Here is a 20664-nt window from a genome sequence, read left to right on the forward strand (position 1 = left end):
AGATTCTCTTCAGAGCAGCATGAAAACCAAGTGTATATAATTGCTGTTTTAAAGGGGTTGTTAGACTACAAGTGTCTTAAAATTACATTTCTATATTTTAACCTCTAAACATTACCCAAAATAGTTCACTCTGGGGTAACGTCTCAGGATAAACTGGTCTGAGCTGACACATCCAGCCAAGAGATGCTGACTTGGTTGTGACCATCAACACCATGTATTTTGTTTTCCCATGATGTGTACTGCCTGAATGGCGTGTGGAAACGTAACATCAGTACTTGAACATTTTGAACTTCTAGGATTCCTGTACCCCGAAGACCTAAAGTCCATGTTGCTCATCTTCTTCTTCTTCATGTATATATTGTGTCTTTCCGGAAATGGCTTGATCCTCTTAGTGGTAGCACTGGAACCCCATTTGCACAAGCCTATGTACTGGTTCCTCTGCCACTTGTCCATCATAGACATGATGGTCTCCTCAGTGGTAGTGCCCAAGTTGATTGTTTGGCTGATGGGAGGGAATGGGGCCATCTCCTTTGCAGGGTGTGTAGCCCAGCTCTTTTTCTTCCACTTCCTGGGCTGCACAGAATGCTTCCTGTACACCGTGATGGCCTTTGATCGCTTCCTGGCCATCTGCAAACCACTCCACTACGGCTCCATCATGAACCACCGTGTGTGCTTCTACCTTTCTGCTGGCACCTTGCTGGGAGGTGCCCTGCACTCTGCTCTAGAGACTTCCCTCACCTTCCATTTGCCATATGGACGGGGAAACCAGGTGAACTTCATTGCCTGCGACATCCCAGCTGTGCTGAAGCTGGCCTGCGTGGACACATCCCTCAATGAGATGGTGACTTTCATTGATGTGGGGTTGGTCGCCATGGCTTGCTTCCTCCTGATCCTGACATCTTACATCTATATCATTTGTGCCATCCTGAGAATTCCCACTGCCAAGGGGAGACACCGTGCCTTTTCCACCTGCACAGCCCATATTACCTTGGTAATGATCTATTATGTGCCTGTTGTTTACAACTACCTGAGGCCGGCGTCTCAGGAATCCTTTGACGGCATCATTGCCATGTTTTATGCAGCAGTGACCCCCTTTTTAAACCCTCTCATATACACGCTGAGGAACAATGAGATGAAAGTGGGTTTGAAGAAACTGTGCAGTACAAAATGACAGGGTTCTAACAAGCTGGTTCGAGCGTGGTGCTGATAATGTCAAGGTTGCAGGTTTGATCCTCATAAGGGAGAGTTGCATATTGCTGTGTTGTAGAGTGTTGGACTAGATCAGGGTTTCCCAAACTTGCATCTCCAGCTGTTTTTGAACTTGCAGACCCATGTCTGGGAAACCCTGAACTAGATGATCCTTTCCAATTCTATGATTCTTTGATGGTTTTAAGTAGGAGTTTTGCTGAAACCAGGAGGAAACAAACATTTCATGCCTTTTGGTTTGCTGTGTGTGTGTGTGTGTGTGTGTGTGTGTGTGTGTGTGTTTAATTTATTTATTGTTAAAGAACCATGCAGTCCAACTGTTATGTAGATCTTGGGTGTTTATGAACATTTGATTTTCTGGTCATTGCAAGAGAAGACAGACACCATGGTGCACAACCTGAGCATCGAATACCCACCTCACTCTATTGTAACCCTTTATGCCATTTACAATGTGTTGTGCACATGATAGGAAATAACCATCCATGACCACAAAGTCTCCTTTGGTTATACCACACATCTCTTCCTCTATCTGTGCACATGGATTTAAAGTCCAGTTTATGTAGTAAGTGTGCAGGTGGTACCTACCTGTGGTTGCTGGTTTTGTGTGTGCCCCATGTGGTCAACCAGTGAACTGCAGGGGCAGTGAAGAACTTTCTGGACCGATATTGCCCACCCAGGCATCCCATTGCATCTTCTTTAACCAGTTCTTCTCCAGCTCTGATGTGTTTGTGTATTCTTGGTGGTTCTTTCATGTTGAAACCCTGGTTTCCCCATCAGTCCTACCCAGCCAATGAGTTCTGGCCAATGACCTGTCTCGTAGCTCCTGGTTTCTAGCTGCTGTCTCACCCCAGACTTTTGCCCATAACCAAGCCTCTACGCCAAAACCATTGTTTGCAAATGATTGTTCCCCAGTAGAGTTCCTAGCAACAATAATTATTTAACTTCCAAATAAACAATAGTTTTAATAATACACACTGGACTCTGATGAAACCATAGGGCATAAACATGTTCTCAGATGTGCACATATCCCGAGAGAACAAACAAGGAGGGAGCATGAAACCCAGAGAAGCTGCAAGATTATAAAGACACAGAGGGAGAGGAAAAGGTGCCTGTCAGGGTGGAAGACGTTCAGTTGATTATCTTCTACAGCTATCCTGTAGCCAACCTGTATTCCCCAGACTGGTTTTTCCTTCTTTCTGCATCTCAGAAGAAACAAATATGAATAAAAGAAAATCTAATCTGTGCGCTCTAGACCTGCCTGGCCACGACACCACTGAAAGCAGTTAAGGTGTTCCAACACCCTCTGTTTAATCTCCTGCAGAGGATCACGCAGCTACTACTCTGAAAAGGGAAGTTAGTTTCAGAATCTCCTCTGCACACTCAGCTAGCTGACGTTTGAGTGAAGGTACGTCTGAGGCAAACAGCTTGGTGAAATAGCCATCAGTCTCCTGAACAGAAACTAACTGCAATGATATAATAACAACTAAGCTCCAGCAAGCTTTTGCTAATGATGTCTTGTTAAGTGATCGAATTATCCTATGATCCACCAGACATTCTAGCCATTCCTCAGGTAATACTACCAATTATTTTATAGCACAACTATAATCTCATCAGAGAGGTCATTTTGCCAGTGTCTACCAGCAAACTGGACTAAATAGCTCCCAAATGCATTTCTGGAAGACGTTAAAGATTTAATAAGTAATAAAATAAAATAAGCTCAAAATAGTCTTTGAAGAACCAGATCATGGCAAAAACTTCATGTGCATGAAATCCTCATATTTATGTAGTTTAGGATTATTTCTGAATATTGTGCACTGTTATTCCCCCCAGTTTATGATCCCACCTACTGCAAAGTATCTTACGAACAGTGGCAGACCTTGGGGCCTCAAATTTCAGCAGTGCCCTGTGAAACCCCAAAATTCAGAGCCCCCTCCCCATCTCTCACACTCCATTTTAAAGCATAGTTGCAGAATCCCAGGTAGCACCCTTGAAGCTCCATGTCCCATGCGACCCAACCAGTCACACTCCCCTAAATCTGCCTCTCTTACCAATGGAGTGTGCAAATGAAACAGCACCAACAGAGTTCGTCCTCTCCGGGCTTCCATACCCACAAGAGTTGAAGGTCCCATTGTTTCTCTTCTTCTTGCTCATGTTCCTACTGACCCTGTCTGGAAATTCCCTGATCCTCTGGGTGGTGGCTTCAGACCTCCAGTTGCACAAGCCCATGTACTGGTTCCTCTGCCATCTGTCCATCCTGGACATGGCTTTCTCCTCCGTCGTCGTTCCCAAAGTAATTGCAGGATTCATCCCTGGTGGAAAAGTCATCTCCTTCACAAGTTGCGTCTCTCAGTTATTTTTCTTCCACTTCCTTGGATGTGCAGAAAGTCTCCTTTACACCTTGATGGCTTACGACCGCTTCTTGGCCATTTGTAAGCCCCTCCATTACAGCAACATCATGAATTGGAAAGTCTGCCTTGGCCTCTCCTTGGGGACGGTGATTGGAGGCTGCCTGAACTCAATCATGGAGACAACCCTCACTTTCCATTTGCCATATGGGTGGAGAAACTACGTTGACTACATCTTCTGTGACATCCCTGCAGTGTTGAAGCTGACTTGTGCTAACACAGAGCTCAATCAGATGGTGATGTTGATTGACATTGGCATTGTAGCAATGACCTGCTTCCTCCTTATCTTGACCTCCTATGTCTACATCATCTCAGCTATTCTGAGGATCAGCAGCAGGGAAGGGCGTCGACGGGCCTTCTCAACCTGCACAGCCCATCTTACTGTGGTGGGAATCTATTACCTACCTGTGGTTTATCACTACCTGAGGCCAGCTTCTCAGGACTCCATGGATCCTGTGGTGTGCGTGTTCTACACCACGATAACCCCATTTTTGAACCCGCTCATCTACACACTTAGGAACAAGGAGATGAAGACCGCTCTGGTGAAAAAGTGGAGTGGGAATGCAGAGTAAACAGCACCTATCTTCACACAGCTTTTAGCTGCTTTTTAGAATGTCAGTTCAAGTCGGATTGACTTCATCATGTGATGAATTGGTTGAGGGAGCAGGAACAATGATGGAATAGGCTGAAACTTAGCCAACCAGTTCTGTAGGACCTGGGGTGACTGCCAGTGTTGTCTATGCTCAGTTTAAGGTGTGGGGTCGTGTTTTGGTTAGGGTGTTGGACTAACACTTGGAAGACCAGGTTCAAGTTGCCAGTCAGCTATGAAGCTCACTGGGTGACCTTGGCTCAGTCACCATCTCTCAGCCTCAGCAACCTCACAGGGTTGTTGAGAGGATGAAAGGGGGAGAAGAAGAGAATGTACTTCACCTTGAACTCCTCAGTTGAAAGGTAGGATTGAAAAGCAAAAATAATTAAATGAAAAACTATGTGGCTCTACTTTGAAGAAGCCCCCGTGCAATCCCTTGCAATCTCAGGGTGTCCGCCATGTTCTAGGGTGTTTTACAGTTGGAATAACTTTTGCTTTTCTGCACAATTCCTTACCTGCCCCGAAGAAATAAATATGGTCCTCCTGAAATATGTTTTTAGTTTAATATACATATGTATAATTTTACTTACCATTATTGTATTAGCATCTCCCTGATGACTATCCACATTCTTGGTTTGAAAAACAATTTTATTTTATTTTATTTTAAAAGGTTTTGCATTTCTGTTACATTATTACTAACAAATAAAAAATAGATTGATATTTTTAAGTAAATATTTTGAGTCACTCTTCTTCAGTAAAAAACTGAAGATTCGTTCATCATAAATCATAGTCCTCAGGATTAGACATATTTGCATTGACGCCAATGTTATATTCTTAGTGTATTGCTGCATTGCACTATATAATGTTTTCAGATACTAATTTTCTCTAATAAACTGTTTTGGAAAAAATATAATAGGATATAAAGCATGGACTGGAAATGGGGTAGAATAAAACATGAACATAAGAACATGTGGTTAACATGTGGTTAACACCTCAAAATCCAACTTCCAAGGCCCTCTGGAGTTTCAGCTGTTATTAACTCAAGAGCACCCCAACGGTTAGGGCTTGGTAACCTGAGGGACACAAAATAAGGAGAGAGCAGAGAGGGAACAAAAAGAAGATTATAAAGATGTATGATCAGAACAAGAGGGGTAGGTGCGTAATACAAGAGCATATTATCTAGGACTCTCTTGCCATTGTATATCAGGTGACAATAGATGACTCAAACTCAAAGCCACCACAACAGAAAATGTATTGATAGCCACCATCATAGAGTGAATTTAAGGTTGTCTGTGGTCATGATGGTTTCATTTCCTCCAGTATCACAGGCAGAATGCCTTTGAAAGCAAGTCACTCAGGAATCACAGCTGGAGAGGCTGATGTTGTTCTCAACTGCTAACCAGAGGATTCAATTGTGCAAGATGCAGGGTGCTCCTTCCCAAGCATCTTCTGCCCTTGAAGTGAAAGGAATCACAGCATCTATTTCTTCCTCTGCATATTTCATAGAATCATAGAGTTGGAAGAGACCACAAGGGCCATCCAGTCCAACCCCCTGCCAAGCAGGAAACACCATCAAAGCATTCCTGACAGATGGCTGTCAAGCCTCATGATTGAATGCTTCATTTTAATGGCACTTATCATCATTTTAGTCTCCTCAAATGAATTGCCCTGGAGTGTTGCCATGTTGAAATGTTTATGTCAATCATTCCAATATACCACTCCTGGATCCAACCACAGTGACATCCATGTCCCACAGATTACAGTGGAATGTGTTTAACTCTCTCATGTTGAAACTAATTGGGTTGAAATATTTGATTGACTGGGCCCAGTCTGGAGATTATTATTATTATTATTATTAGGCGGCATCCAACAAAGATTAAAAATACAGTACGTTAAAATGTCACACATTAAAAACTTCGCTAAACAGGGCTGCCTTCAGATGTCTTCTAAATGTCAGGTAGTTGTTTATCTCTTTGACAACTGAAGGGAGGGCGTTCCACAGGGCAGGCACCACTACCGAGAAGACCCTCTGCCTGGTTCCCTGTAGCTTTGCTTCTCACAGTGAGGGAACCGCCAGAAGGCCCTCGGTGCTGGACTTCAGTGTCCAGGCAGAATGATGGGGGTGGAGATGCTCCTTCAGGTATGCTGCGAGAGTCGCTTTAACAGATGTATGTAAATGTATATTTATATTTACTTATTTGGGGAATGTCTAACTTGCTCTCTATTCAAGAGACTCTTAAAGAGATGAGAGAAAATAGAAATCAAGTGCAATTTCAGAACATTGTACAAAGTATGGCCAAGTATCATACAACAGAATATCTAAACCTTGTACAAAATGCATATCAAACACAATGCAAATAAAACCTCGAATCAATATGCAATATTAAAATCAAACACAGCATCAAGGAATCTTAACTCAATATACAAAGTGCATAGAAAATAAATAAAAACGGGATACCAAACAGAACTCAAAGGCGACGACAACCACCTCAAAACAGTATACAGAATAAAAATCAAATACAATACAAAATATTACTAACCAAATTTTAAAAAGTGGTAAATCAGTGTGAGAGAGAGAGAGAGAGAGAGAGAGATTTTTCTACATAGAGAAAAATGCAAGGCTACCATCACGTTTTCATTTATGTGGCTGCCTATACCTACAGTATGTCAACCAAATGACAACAGGGTGGCAGCCACCCAGGTGAGCCATTTAATGGAGGAGAGTAGGGGCTATGTACCCCTCCCCTCTGTGAAACATGGCTGCAGCAAGGATTAATAGAGGGGAGAAGCGTTTCACAAGTCACTCTGTGCAATGCCTCTCCCAATTATATTAAACATGGCTGCAGCAACATCTAATGGAGGGAGGAGCTGCTTCAAAAAACCATTATATGAAGCCCCTCCCTATTTCTTTTTTCTTTTTTAAGAGTGGGTGTTGTGGCAAGCTGTTAGGAGAGCTGTTTGGGGGTGAGCTGTGAGAAGAGGGGGAGGCATTTGGGGTGAGCTGGGAGGAGATACGTGATGGAGTGTGTGAGTTGTAAAGGGAAGAGGTTCAGTCAGGTGTAAAGGGACAAGGGGTTGGTGAGATGGGGGGAAGCGGGGTGGCAAAAGGGTTGGAGGGTAGCAGGTGAGCAAAGCAAGCAAGGCCAGCAGCCCCTAGTGAGTGAGGGCATTAAGTGTCAGACAACAAAGAGGATTGGGGTCCCTCCTCCAGCTGTGTGCTAGTGGGCAGAGACCAAGAAAGGGTTTAGGATTTCAGTCTGCCTGATGTGGGTGAGAGAGGAAATCCCTTACAGTCTTTTAGTGGAGACAAGGAAGAGGAAGGGGGCAAAGAGCACCATGCGGGATGACTGAGGCAGGCTGAAACAGAGAGACCAAGAGCAGGGCTGGTTTCTCTGTTCTGAGACCAATGGGAGAAGCAAGAAACCCTCTTGCAATGTGAATGCTCCACACACTCTCCATCCAGACTCAGGTTGTTTATATGTGTAAATAAACCAAATATCACAAAGACACTACAGTCTCCACTGTGCCTCATTGTCCAATCGGAAACACAGATTCTGGGTCAAGTGCATCTGGAACCACTGGAATCTCGCACTGCTCATGGAGATTGGGCTGGTGTGTCACAATATATATATATGTCCAGTATAATGGCAATGCAATGCTATACTAGGGCTGACTGTGGGCCAATTCAAAGAGGACACAGCAATGAAAGGGAGAAAGGGGAGAGAGGAAAGGCCCAGAAACAGAGGGAAGAACAGCAGAGATGGTTGCCTGAGAATCCCTTAGATTTGAGGTCATCCCTGTCTTTGACTGCGTCAAATCCCAATATCATTAACTGGTACATAGTTATAAGTTATTTAATTGTGATTAATTCAATCACTGCTGGGGGATGGGGTTCATTTTATGCCCTAATTGTCTCTTGTTTGGTCAGAAGGATGGGAAATGAATGCGAATGGAACAGTACTGTGAGCTGAACTATGCATTTTGCTACTGAAGTTGGCAATGTTTACTGTGTGTTGAGTAATGTCGTTCTCTACTGCTCTTGGCAGCACTTGCCATGGCAGCTGGAGCTACAGTGGAGTGTTCAGATGGCCGCCTTGTTACCTCCACTTTCCACTGAGCTATAATGTGGAAAGTCAAATATGGATGGGACAACAACTTTCTCTCCCAATAAGTGTTCAAATGAATATAATTGCGATGTGCATAAATATTCAAAGGGTTGCATCATGGAACGGTTCCTTCATGTTCCCCCAAAGGAAGTAACACTTTAATAAGGGCTTCTGGGATTTCAGCTTCTATCATCATGAATATGCCTCACAAGCATATGTCCCATGACATGCAAAATGATAAGGAAAAGAAAGCAATGCAGGTAGGGGATAAATATGAGTACCTGAGGACAGGTGTTCGGGAGGAAGCCAATTGCCTAGGCTCCTCTGGTGCTTGCTTTGAACCCAGACAACTATATCAGAAGAATATGCCCAATATTTTTGATAACTCATTGCCAACAAAGCTATCTCTTACCCAAAGGCTGATGAAGGGAATTTGAAAGAACCTTTATTTTAAGGAGGAGGGGGGTGAGTAGGATGGGATATCTTGTATGCCAATTGGGTACTAATGACTGTTAAAATAATGCAGGTTATATTTTGTTTCAAGCTTTCTAGATTCATGCACAGGATGGTTATCACCGAAGATCTTCAGCTAACTGGCCTTCTTTCCACTCCACTGAAACCTACGTATCTGTTTTTCTATATGCTAGGTGACATCTGGATAGACTGAGTTGTTTTATTTGTAGGAGTAAGAAGAGTAAAGGGCAGCACTTCTCTTCAAGATCCTTTGCTTTGTTCCATCGGTATATCAGCCATCGGTTGTTGCTCCAGAGGAAGGGGGATAAAATGATGTAATGAACAGTGATGTAATGAACAGTAAACTACCATCACAGGAACATTCCAGCTAACAACAGCCCATTCATAGTCTATGTTTCAAAATCAGGATGTTTCTGCTTTTTTGCTCTCAAGGACAAAATGAAAAAAAATGTGTTGGGGGGTCTGCTGTATAGCTGTTTCCTCCCCATATACCAGAGGTTCTTTCCAATGTTAGTCATGTTCAAAGCAGATATATTGAGAATAATGTAAATGAATTTCAAGAGGTACAGTCTGAGTAGAACTTAATTGGGTATATCCTCGTGTATCTAAAATAGTAATGTCTTACTGAGCATTTTGGTTCTTTCGGTTTCTGTTCAAGGGCTACTGGAGAGGGGGGAAAGAGGGTGCTATAGGGAGCTAGGATAGTGACATTTGAAGCAGAAAAAGGCAGAAGTTAGCTCTCTGGGTGATTGGCAGTAGATTGGCAAAGGTTTCAGAAAAATAAGTATTGCCTGAATGGAGTGTGGAAATGTAACATCAGTGCTTGAACATTTTGAACTTATGGGGTTCACATATCCCAAAGAGCTAAAGATCCTGTTGCTCACCTTCTTCTTCCTCATGTATATATTGTCTCTTTTTGGAAATGGCTTGATCCTCTTAGTGGTAGCACTGGAACAACGTTTGCACAAGCCTATGTACTGGTTCCTCTGCCATCTGTCCATCATAGATATTATGACCTGCTCAGTGGTGGTGCCCAAGATGATTTCCTGGATGCTCAAGGGCAATGGGGACATTTCCTTTGTAGAATGTGCAACCCAGCTCTTCTTCTTCCACACCCTGGGCTGTTCAGAGTGCTTGCTTTACACTGTGATGGCTTTTGATCGCTTCCTGGCCATCTGCAAGCCACTCCACTACGGCACCATCATGAACCATCGTCTGGGCACCTGTCTTTCTCTTGGCGCCTGGTTTGGAGGCTGCCTGCATTCTGTGGTAGAGACTTACCTCACCTTCCGTTTGCCATATGGACGAGGAAGTCAGGTGAACTACATCTTCTGTGACATCCCAGCTGTTCTGAAGCTGGCCTGTGCTGACACAACCCTCAATGAGATGGTGATTTCGGTTGACGTTGAAGTAGTGGCTGTTACCTGCTCTCTCCTGATCCTGACATCCTACGTGTATATCATTTCTGCCATCCTGAGGATTCCCACCGCCACAGGGAGACAACGTGCCTTCTCCACCTGCACAGCCCATATCACCTTGGTGGTTATATATTATGTGCCTGTGGTTTACAACTACCTGCGTCCACCATCTCAGGACTCCCTTGATGGTATTGTTGCTGTGTTCTACACAGCATTGACCCCTCTCTTAAACCCTCTCATATACACTCTGAGGAACAATGAGGTGAAAGTTGGCGTGAAGAAATTGTGCAGTAGAAAACACAGCGCTCACTTAACTAACTGAGATCTTCTTATTGCAGTTAGTTTTCTTGAAAAACAGAGAAAATAAACGAGCTTTTCTAAAACCTAGTCTTGCATTCCAACGGTTAAGAACATCTCCACTCTTTGTAAGAAGCTCTTGAGCATGGGATTCTCACCTGAGCTCTACTGTCTTTTTTTCTGTCATTTGCAACCTGGTGTCTGCAAGATGAAGAATAACAATCTGTAACCACAAATTCACATTTGTTTGCACCACTCATCTGTTTCCATGCATGCATTTAAAGCTCAATTTATATAATCCTTCTCCAGTACTCCACTCTGTACTCAGCTTTCACCTGTGGTTCCTAGAAGCTGTCAGCATGCGACAGCATCCACACCCCAGGAAACAGCTTCAGCTGGTTGGCTAAACCAGTTGAGGGGAGCCAGTGGGTCTCAAACCCTCATTGAGTTATGATTCTTGTTAAGAACTCTCCTGGGGGACAATTATTTGCAAACAATGTTGTTTGTGTAAAGGCTGAGTTTCAGGCAGGGGTCTGGCAGGCCTCAGCAGCCAAAAACCAGGAGCTATGAGATGGGCTATTGGCCAGAACTGACAACCCAGCAGGACTGAAGGAGCCTCTCACAGCAGTTGGATAATTTGAATTCAAGCCACCTGTGTATTGGCCAATGGCAGGTGGGTTTAGGGGTGGGCACACCCAGGGGTCTTCAAGAGGACTTCCCTCAGGTCTGCTCCTTGGGGATAAAAGGAGTGTCCGTCCCTCATTCAGCACCATTGTACCTTTGGACTGTTGACTGGGGACTGTAGCCAATGGTGGATGCATTCAGGTCAAATGGTGGGTGGAACCTGGGAGGGCAGTACCCTGGTGTATTCCAGCTACAAAAGCAGAGGCTGCTGAAGAGGCTGGAGACCATTTTGACTGCATACCCAGGACATCAATCTCAGTTTCTTATTTTTCCAAATATGAGTCCCATGTTCCCACATCAGTTTCCGATTATTCTTTTTAAATAAATAAAAACACCAGAAAATTCACCAGCATCGTTACGTGGATTTATTGTAACATTGTGCATTCAGTTTTCCTCAATTTACACCTCTCTACAAAGCATATGGCCCCCTAATATGACACATTTTGCATGTTATTTTCACCAATCTGTGCATTTATGCACACATCTCAGATGTCAAAACCAAGGAAAAGAGAGATGTCTTTAGCATTTGCTACCAGCTGCATAGTGAAGAAGCCAGGTGCACCTCTGCTGGGATGGAATCCCACAACTTAGGGGCTGTCACAAAGAATGCCCTCTCCTGGGCCACCGCCACCCAAATTTCTCAGGGAGGTGGAACTACCAGGAGGGCCCCCTCTGTTGATCTTCACATACAGTAGGGTATGTGGAGATAAAGTAAGCATGTCTCATATTTAGAGAATAAGTCATTTAGGTTGTTAAACACTAACATGGACATCCATAAACATACTGACAGCCAATGAAGCTGTTTTAGAACAGGGGATATATGAGTTCTAAAGGTAACCCCAGCCAATGGCAGATGCATTTTGGACCAATTCTGAGTCATCTTCAAGGGCAGCTCCAGATAATAATCCAACCTGGAAGTGAACCAGTTTGGTGTAGTGGTTAAGAGCAGTAGACTCGTAATCTGGGGAACCAGGTTCGTGTCTCCGCTCCTCCACATGCAGCTGCTGGGTGACCTTGGGCTAGTCACACTTCTTTGAAGTCTCTCAGCCCCACTCACCTCACAGAGTGTTTGTTGTGGGGGAGGAAGGGAAAGGAGAATGTTAGCCGCTTTGAGACTCCTTCGGGTAGTGAAAAGCGGGATATCAAATCCAAACTCTTCTTCTTCTTCTTCGTATGGAGTACTGTAGCCAAGTCATCTCTGACCCAAATACAGCCCATCACTGCCTCCAGACACCTGTCTAGCAAGTCAGCTGTCTCTCCAAATTCAGATGGAGAAGAGAGATAAGAGCTGAGTGTCAGATGGAGAAGAGAGATAAGAGCTGAGATAAGAGCTGAAGTGATGGCACTTCACTCCAAAACCCCTGATCACAACTCCCAGCAGCTTAATGTAGATGTTCAATAGCATAGGGGACAAAATGGAACATCTAGTGGTGTTGAAAAATGACCTTTCATAACTATTTTCCAGAAACAGTCCTGGAGGTAGGAGCAGATCAAATGAATTAAAATGCCCCCAGCGTTCACCTCCATGAGCTGTTCCAGAAAGATACAATTGTCAATGACATTATAAAAAATAAAAACTGTGAAAGATCAAGAAGAATGAGCAGGGCCACACTTCCTGCATCTCTCTCCCAGCAAATGTCATCAACCAGAATGACCAGAGCAGTTTCAGTGCCAGTTTCAGAAATTCAATCTCCTCCAAGCATGCTTGAAGGTGGACTGCTACAACCCTCTAAGCTCCTTTCCCAAAAGGGGAAAATGAGCCACTGGGCAATAGTTGTTTAGCACTTCTGGGTCCAGTGAGGTCTTCTTAAGGAGGGGATGGACCACAGTCTCTTTCAAGGCTGGTGGGTGAAGCATTGATCATTCCCTAGGCCCACATGTTGAAGCCAATCAGACTTGACTTGGTCAGGGTTTGAGACTCCCATTGTTCTAGGCACATTTTGCAACAAGGAATTTCATTAGTGTGAGCAGTTTCTAAGCTCTGGGTGCAGTACTGCGCCTAAGATTTCAGATTAAAACTGCAGAGTGGAAGGAAAGGAGGACCTTTTTCTGCCTCTCCACTTCTAGTCATTCTCTGAATACTGGAGAAGAGATCCTCTAGAACAGTGTTTTTCAACCACTGTTCCGTGGCACACTAGTGTGCCGCGAGATGTTGCCTGGTGTGCCGTGGGAAAAATTGTGTTTATTTGATTCCTATTCAAGAGAATTACTTTATATATAGTCAATATAGGCACAGAGTTAAAATTTTTAACATTTTCTAATGGTGGTGTGCCTCGTGATTTTTTTCATGAAACAAGTGTGCCTTTGCCCAAAAAAGGTTGAAAAACACTGCTCTAGAATATTAGGAGGTGGGCAGGGGAAGGACTAGACTATGTGAAAAATGAACATAATATTTTAGCTGCAGCTCATTCATTTTCAACTTTGTATTCTTGTTATAAAAAAGCGCACCTAGACATTCCGTTGTTCCACCCATAACCTAGATTTGATGTGCCATTTAGCTCCTAGCTTTCATATCTCAGTTTCTAACACTGGACTTGATGTTTCAAAAGGAACAGAAAACAGCACTGCACACATGGAGGTTCTTTACACGACATTCCCACCCCACCTTTTCACCAGAGCGGTCTTCATTTCCTTATTTCTAAGTGTGTATATGAGCGGGTTCAAAAATGGTGTTATTGTGGTGTAGAACACACAAACCACAGGATCCATGGAGTCCTGAGAAGCTGGCCTCAGGTAGTGATAAACCACAGGTAGGTAATATATTCCCACCACGGTAAGATGGGCTGTGCAGGTTGAGAAGGCCCGGCGACGCCCTTCCCTGCTGCTGATCCTCAGAATAGCTGAGATGATATAGACATAGGAGGTCAAGATAAGGAGGAAGCAAGTCATTGCCACACTGCCAATATCTATCAACACCATCATCTGATTGAACTCTGTATCAGCACAAGCCAGCTTCAACATTGCAGGAATGTCACATAAGATATAGTCAATATCATTTCTTTGCCCGTATGGCAAACGGAAAGTGAGGGTTGTCTGTATAATTGAGTTCAAACAGCCTCCAATCACCGTCCCCAAGGAGAGGCAAAGGCAGGCTTTCCAATTCATGATGTTGCTGTAATGGAGGGGCTTACAAATGGCCAAGAAGCGGTCGTAAGCCATCAAGGTGTAAAGGAGACTTTCTGCACATCCGAGGAAGTTGAAGAAAAATAACTGAGAGACACAACTTGCAAAGGAGATTACCTTTCCGCCAGGGATGAATCCGGCAATCACTTTGGGGACGACGACGGAGGAGAAAGCCATGTCCAGAATGGACAGGTGGCAGAGGAACCAGTACATGGGCTTGTGCAACTGGAGGTCTGAAGCCACCACCCAGAGGATCAGGGAATTTCCAGACAGGGTCAGTAGGAACATGAGCAAGAAGAAGAGAAACAATGGGACCTTCAACTCTTGTGGGTATTGGAACCCAGAGAGGACGAATTCTGTTGGTGCTGTTTCATTTGCACACTCCATTGGTAAGATATTAATATCAGTTAGATAAAGTTTGATTAACATTTCGGAAGTGAATGAGAGGGCGAGATATCGCTACAGATGACAATGTTTTCCAAAAGTAGGTGACACCTATACAGTCCTAGGGAAGGACATGATCTATAGAAGCAGTTGTTGGCCTCCTCCCAGCACAATGGAAACAAGTCCATTAAAGTGAATGGAGCACTGCCAAACCTATCTCAGTCTGCTCTCAGCCAACGCCCACCTGCCTGCCTTCCTAGTCACAACTGATCCAAGGGCCGGCCTGCTTTCTCTTCATTTGTCTCTGTCTTGCCCAGAGGAGTTCTAGGGAAAACTTGCATTAGTTCGCTCTGTCATTGGCTCTGGCACCACCCACTGTCTGTCTTCTTGCTTTCCCCCTACCATTTCCAATGGGCACCAGCCACCACTGTCCCAGCAACAACTTAGACCTTTGTTACTATTTTAATGAACCCAGGTGGCACATCATTGCTGAACAGAACGGGATTTGTGGTGGTGACTGCACCACAAGAGACAAAGAGGTGCTGCTTTCCACTCTTGTTGTCTGAGAGAAGGAAGGAGAGTTTCCTTTCTAACTGCATTAGAGAACAGAACAGAACTGAAAGGCTCCCTACACTCAACTGTAGGAACCAGCGACAGGCAATAGGAAGAGGCCAGTTTTAAAAGGCTGGAAAAAATATTGGCTTAATAGGAAGCACATCAATCTCCTTGTCAGAATCAGCCATCATGTCCATCATGCAGTTAGGAAAGCAGTTGTCAGATTTGGTGTGGAAGGATGCATTTACCCAAGGCTTGGAAATAATGTGGTTCTGACATCCTTTCACCAAGTTATGTATCCATTACAAACCACTTTGTAAGAAATGTGAAAAAATAGCCTGGCTTTTCCACTTGAGTTCAGTGGGCTTCTACATCCATAGGGCCCACTCTTCAACAGTTATTTCCTGCCCAGAACACATTGAGTCAGCTTATTGGAGTTCAGTGATAAGCTGGAAAAACAACAACAATGCATATGAGTCACATATAATCCAACATTAGCACACTAATGCTTTTGCCATGATACAGCTCTTGAAATACTATTCTCAGTTTTTTAATCTTATTATTTATCAAATGCGTATCCTGTCCTTCGTTCCCTCTTCTTCCATAAATGCAGCTGGGAGGCGCTATCCAATGCAGTTTTCTGACAGGCAAAATGAACTCTTTGCTATAGAACCTGGTGGTATTTCCGAGAGGAATGGTGAGAACTTCTGGGAGAAGCGAATTTGTCGCTGTTAACCTTAAATCATTTATATCATTTCAGTTTGTTTCTGTTCAGAATACTCACCTGATGTTTTACCAACGGCCGAGGTGGCCCCTCAGTGCAAACTATTTCTTTGGATGTGCCCCAGATGTACCTTCACTCAGACATAACTTCAGCAAATGAGTAGGCAGAGGAAATCCTGAAGCTATGTGATCTGCTGCAGGAGAGTACATGGAGGGTGTTGGAACACCTTAAAGGCTTTCAGCTATGCTGCGGCTAGGTCAGCCCACAAATCAGGTTTCCTTTCATTCATCTTTGTTTCTTCTGAGACACAGAAAGGAAAAAACGTTGGCGTGGGGCATAGAGGATAGCTGAAGGGGATAATCAGCTCTATGTTTTTGACCAAGAGAGGCACCATGTCATCTCCCCCTGTATCTTTATAATGCTGCAGCTTCAATGAGTTTAAGAGCAGGTCCTTGTTCGTTCCCTCTTGAGGGAACACACACATCTGAGAACATGTTTATGCCCTACGGTTTCATTAGATTCCAGTCAGTGTCATTTCTAATATGGTTTATTGTGGGGGGAGAGAGACTGATAGTTATTATAAATTCCACTGGGGAATAGTTATTTGCAATCAATGGTTTTGGTGTAGATTAGAAGCTGTGGTGTAGATTGGAAGCTTGGCCACCTCATGAGAAGAGAAGACTCCCTGGAAAAGACCCTGGTGTTGGGAAAGATGGAGGGCACAAGGAGAAGGGGACGACAGAGGATGAGATGGTTGGACAGTGTTCTCATAGCAACTAGCATGAGTTTGGCCAAACTGCGGAAGGCAGTGGAGGATAGGGGTGCCTGGCATGCTCTGGTCCATGGGGTCACGAAGAGTAGGACACTACTGAACGACTGAACAACAACAAGAAGCTTGGTCATGAGCAAGAGTCTGGGGTGAGACAGCAGCTAGAAACCAGGACCTATATGAGACAGGTCATTGGCCAGAACTGATGAGCTGGATTAAACCAGGGCTCAACATGAAAGAAGGACGCGGGTGGCACTGTGGGTTAAACCACAGAGCCTAGGGCTTGCTGATCAGAAGGTCAGTGGTTTGAATCCCCTCGATGCTTGGCAGGGGGTTGGACTGGATGGCCCTTGTGGTCTCTTCCAACTCTATGATTCTATGATGGGGTGAGCTCCTGTTGATCGGTCCCAGCTCCTGCCCACCTAGCAGTTCGAAAACACGTCAAAAGTGCAAGTAGATCAATGGGTACCACTCTGGTGGGAAGGTAAATGCCATTTCCATGTGCTGCTCTGGTTCGCCAGAAGTGGCTTAGTCATGCTGGCCACACGACCTGGAAGCTGTACGCCGGCTCCCTCAGCCAGTAACGTGAGATGAGCGCCGCAACCCCAGAGTCGGACACAACTGGACCTAATGGCCAGGGGTCCCTTTACCTTTACCTTTACCAACATGAAAGAACCAACAAGAATCATGAGAGCTGAAGAAGAACTAGTTAAAGAAAATATAAAGGGAAGCCTGGGTGGGCAGTATCAATCCAGAAAGTTCTTCACTGGTACCTGCAGTTCATTGGTTGACCACAGGCAGCAGCCACATACACCCACAAACATACAATCCAGTGGCCCCTGACAGTTGGTCTAAGTGCTGTGCCATCGAAATCAATTAAGACAGATTGGCATGACTGGTGCACACTGGGTGCTGCGCATAGCTGTCAACTTTTCCCTTTTCTTGCGAGGAATCCTATTCGGAATAAGGGAATTTCCCTTTAAAAAGGGGAAAATTGACAGCTATGGCGCTGCGCTGCAGGGAGTGACAAAACAACAGTGTAGAACAGAGCGTGAGAAGCAACGGGTGCCAAATTTTAGCGTCACACAGCCCAAAGTCTGCCACTGAGAGCTTCTTTTATGTGTTATAAGAAAAACTGCTCCCTTTCCCTTTCGGGGTATATTTCCGGAGCCCATATAGAGTCCTTAAGTGGGTTCCCTATCAGTAGGAGAAAACAGAGTCCAGCCAGAGTATATTGAGAGAAAAGCGGCTAGTAAGCCTGACTTTGGCCACCTCATGAGAAGAGAAGACTCCCTGGAAAAGACCCTGATGTTGGGAAAGATGGAGGGCACAAGGAGAAGGGGACGACAGAGGATGAGATGGTTGGACAGTGTTCTCGAAGCTACTAACATGAGTTTGGCCAAACTGCGGGAGGCAGTGAAGGATAGGCGTGCCTGGCGTGCTCTGGTCCATGGGGTCACGAAGAGTCGGACACGACTGAACGACTGAACAACAACAAGCCTGATCTTTATTAAACTGTTGCAGCACGGTCCCCACTCACCACACGCAGGAGGGAGGAGAACCTTGAACAATGGTGTGTAAGCCCTTATACAGACTTTTTAAATTGCCCACCCTGTAGCCCAAGACCACCTCCCAAAAAATCCTACACACATCACAGAAGGAGGCAGTCTACAGCAGAAATCCTGTCTGCCAGGATACTTGATAATGGTCACTGCCTGCATTACCTGGCCATTCTTTTGTGGTGCTTAACCCTTTAGTTCCTGAATCCAGGTCACAGGCTCACCCTATTCATACACAAATACACCCTTAAGACAGGATTTGCAAGCAAAAAGACAATTGGAAGCCTTTTCCCATTTGCCTCCCTTACTGCAAAAGAATATTTGAGTTCATCAGGAAAGTCAAAATGGCTTCAGGATTGCTCTCCCATACTATTTCAGACACTTGTTTCATATATTTAGATATGTGTGCATTTACGAATATTTATTCTGTATTTGAGACCTTAAAATTCTTATAGCATATGTGTCCTGAATCTTTCAACATTCAGCTTCATTCGATGTCTATGAGCTAGTTTTATGAGAGGGGGGAAAAACCTTTTCTCTATCCACTTTCTTCATGCCTAACATAATTGTATAAGCCTCCATCATTGAAGAGGCTTTAAAACTCTAAACTTTCCCTGGACAGTACGCAAATTCTAATGTTTTTAAAATCTGATTTCAAAAGCAACATTTGAAATTATTTCCCCTCATAATTACCGAAAGAGAGAGAAAATATATAATATGCACACTGGAGCCCAATCATTGCATGAGGCCTAACTAGTTGTTGCAAGAAGCAAGAAGAGAGAGAGAGAGAGAGATCAATGAGCTCATGAACATTGAAGAACCCCTTGTGTCTACTCTAATCAATGCTTGTCTGGAATGTTTTTTTAAAAAACAACAACACATGTTTAATTGTTCACCCCCTGGAAGATCTTGGACTGGTATCCCAAAGGACCATTACTGCAGGGAGCTGGGTCCTGATGGACTCAAACCAATTTAAAAGATGGGACTGTTGAGATACCAGGGTAGTGAAAGCTATGGAGGAGCACTGAAATTAAGCTTCTGCGCGAAATTATAATTGGGTGCAGCACTGAGTAGTCTGGGAACGGTGTCACCCTTGAGCTGTGCCCAGAGAACGTAAACCGTAATGTATGTCTCTTTTCAGCAGTGTAGATAATTGGGTTCATAGAGTAAATGGCAATTTTCTTTTTCTTTTTCTTTTTTTAGTTTTCAAATAAATTTTATTTTGCTTACCAATCATTACATTCCACATTCAAGGTTCCATATGTCTATAACTGGTATTGTACATCGATAAAAATATACAGAATTTATATACATATGAATCTTCACCCACCCTCTTCCCTTCACCCTTCCCTCCACCCTTTTCTCGATTTCCTTTAATCTATACTATACTTTCAACTTGCGTTCCTTGTATCCTCTCAGATCCCTTGCTTATAATCTTTCATCCATTACTTTATATACCTCACACTCTAATCTAGGCACATTAGCATATTATTTTTTGAGCAGTACTTTTTCAGATAGTCTTCATATTGTTTCCATTCATTTCTTAACTTTTGGTTGGATTGGAGAGTAAATGGAAATTTCCTTTGTGTGCCAAGCTGATGGGAACAGAGGGCAGAAGACATGGGAGAGGAATTGTCTCCCCAACTACAGGATGAGTTTTAATATTAAGGCTGTTCTCCTAAATTGAGTGTGGTCCGAAGACTAAGCACTCTGTCCCTCAAAGTCTCCCCGCCTGGATCTCTTACACTAGATGGGCAGCAGTAGAGACAAAAGGGATTGAAAATGCAGAGCTCATACCAAGAACAAACTTAGTTGGTCTCTAAGGTGCTACTGGAAGGATTTTTTTTATTTTTTATTTCGTTTTGACTATGGCAGACCAACACGGCTGGCTACCTACCTGTAAATGGGGAGGGGGGGACAGTTGGTGTGGGGAGCAGGCTGGGTGAAAGCCAATAAATTGACAGTTTGGAGGAAAGAGTAGGTTTTGTTTTGTGCTCCAGGAAGAGGAAGGACAGAACATGGTATTCGTTTCTCTTCTGAGATCCCGTTCAAGGACATTTGGGACTTTTTTGTTTTAGAGGAAATGTGTGTAAAAAGGCAACATGAAGGGAGTGTTTAAAATTAAGGGTAGAAAGAAATCTTTCTCCCCCTCTCATAATGCCAGAACACATGAGCATCCAAAAAAGCTGAATGTTGGAAGATTCAGATCAGATAAAAGGAGCTGGGGGGGTGTTTTAAATGCATTGTTTTATGCCTCACCTCTGTCCAAATCCAAACTCCAAACTCTTCTGTCACATCTCATAGATAAATGAAAGGGAAACTAATTCCGTAGGGTTTAAATGCAATTGAAACATCTGCAGCTTTAGGTCAT

The 20664-nt window shown here is 44.0% G+C and overlaps 4 protein-coding genes across 4 annotated transcripts; 3 read left to right on the plus strand and 1 right to left on the minus strand.

Annotated features, from left to right (window-relative positions):
• Positions 1–274: 274 nt before the first annotated feature.
• On the plus strand, positions 275–1171 carry LOC117057341 (olfactory receptor 10G6-like). Its single transcript, XM_033168182.1, has one exon. It carries the CDS (start codon positions 326–328, stop codon positions 1169–1171), a length of 846 nt encoding a protein of 281 aa, XP_033024073.1. The 5' UTR covers positions 275–325.
• A 1779-nt stretch (positions 1172–2950) lies between these two features.
• Positions 2951–4183, plus strand: LOC117058963 (olfactory receptor 10G6-like). Its single transcript, XM_033170390.1, has 2 exons — positions 2951–2966; positions 3279–4183. The coding sequence occupies exons 1-2, from the start codon at positions 2951–2953 to the stop codon at positions 4181–4183; spliced, it is 921 nt and encodes a 306-aa protein (XP_033026281.1).
• A 5410-nt stretch (positions 4184–9593) lies between these two features.
• On the plus strand, positions 9594–10520 carry LOC117057342 (olfactory receptor 10G6-like). The gene has a single exon (XM_033168183.1). It carries the CDS (start codon positions 9621–9623, stop codon positions 10518–10520), a length of 900 nt encoding a protein of 299 aa, XP_033024074.1. The 5' UTR covers positions 9594–9620.
• A 3242-nt stretch (positions 10521–13762) lies between these two features.
• On the minus strand, positions 13763–14731 carry LOC117057343 (olfactory receptor 10G6-like). The gene has a single exon (XM_033168184.1). It carries the CDS (start codon positions 14729–14731, stop codon positions 13763–13765), a length of 969 nt encoding a protein of 322 aa, XP_033024075.1.
• Between the last annotated feature and the right edge of the window lie 5933 nt (positions 14732–20664).

The sequence above is a fragment of the Lacerta agilis genome, chromosome 14, assembly GCF_009819535.1.
Source record: "Lacerta agilis isolate rLacAgi1 chromosome 14, rLacAgi1.pri, whole genome shotgun sequence".
Classification (NCBI taxonomy): Eukaryota; Metazoa; Chordata; class Lepidosauria; order Squamata; family Lacertidae; genus Lacerta; species Lacerta agilis.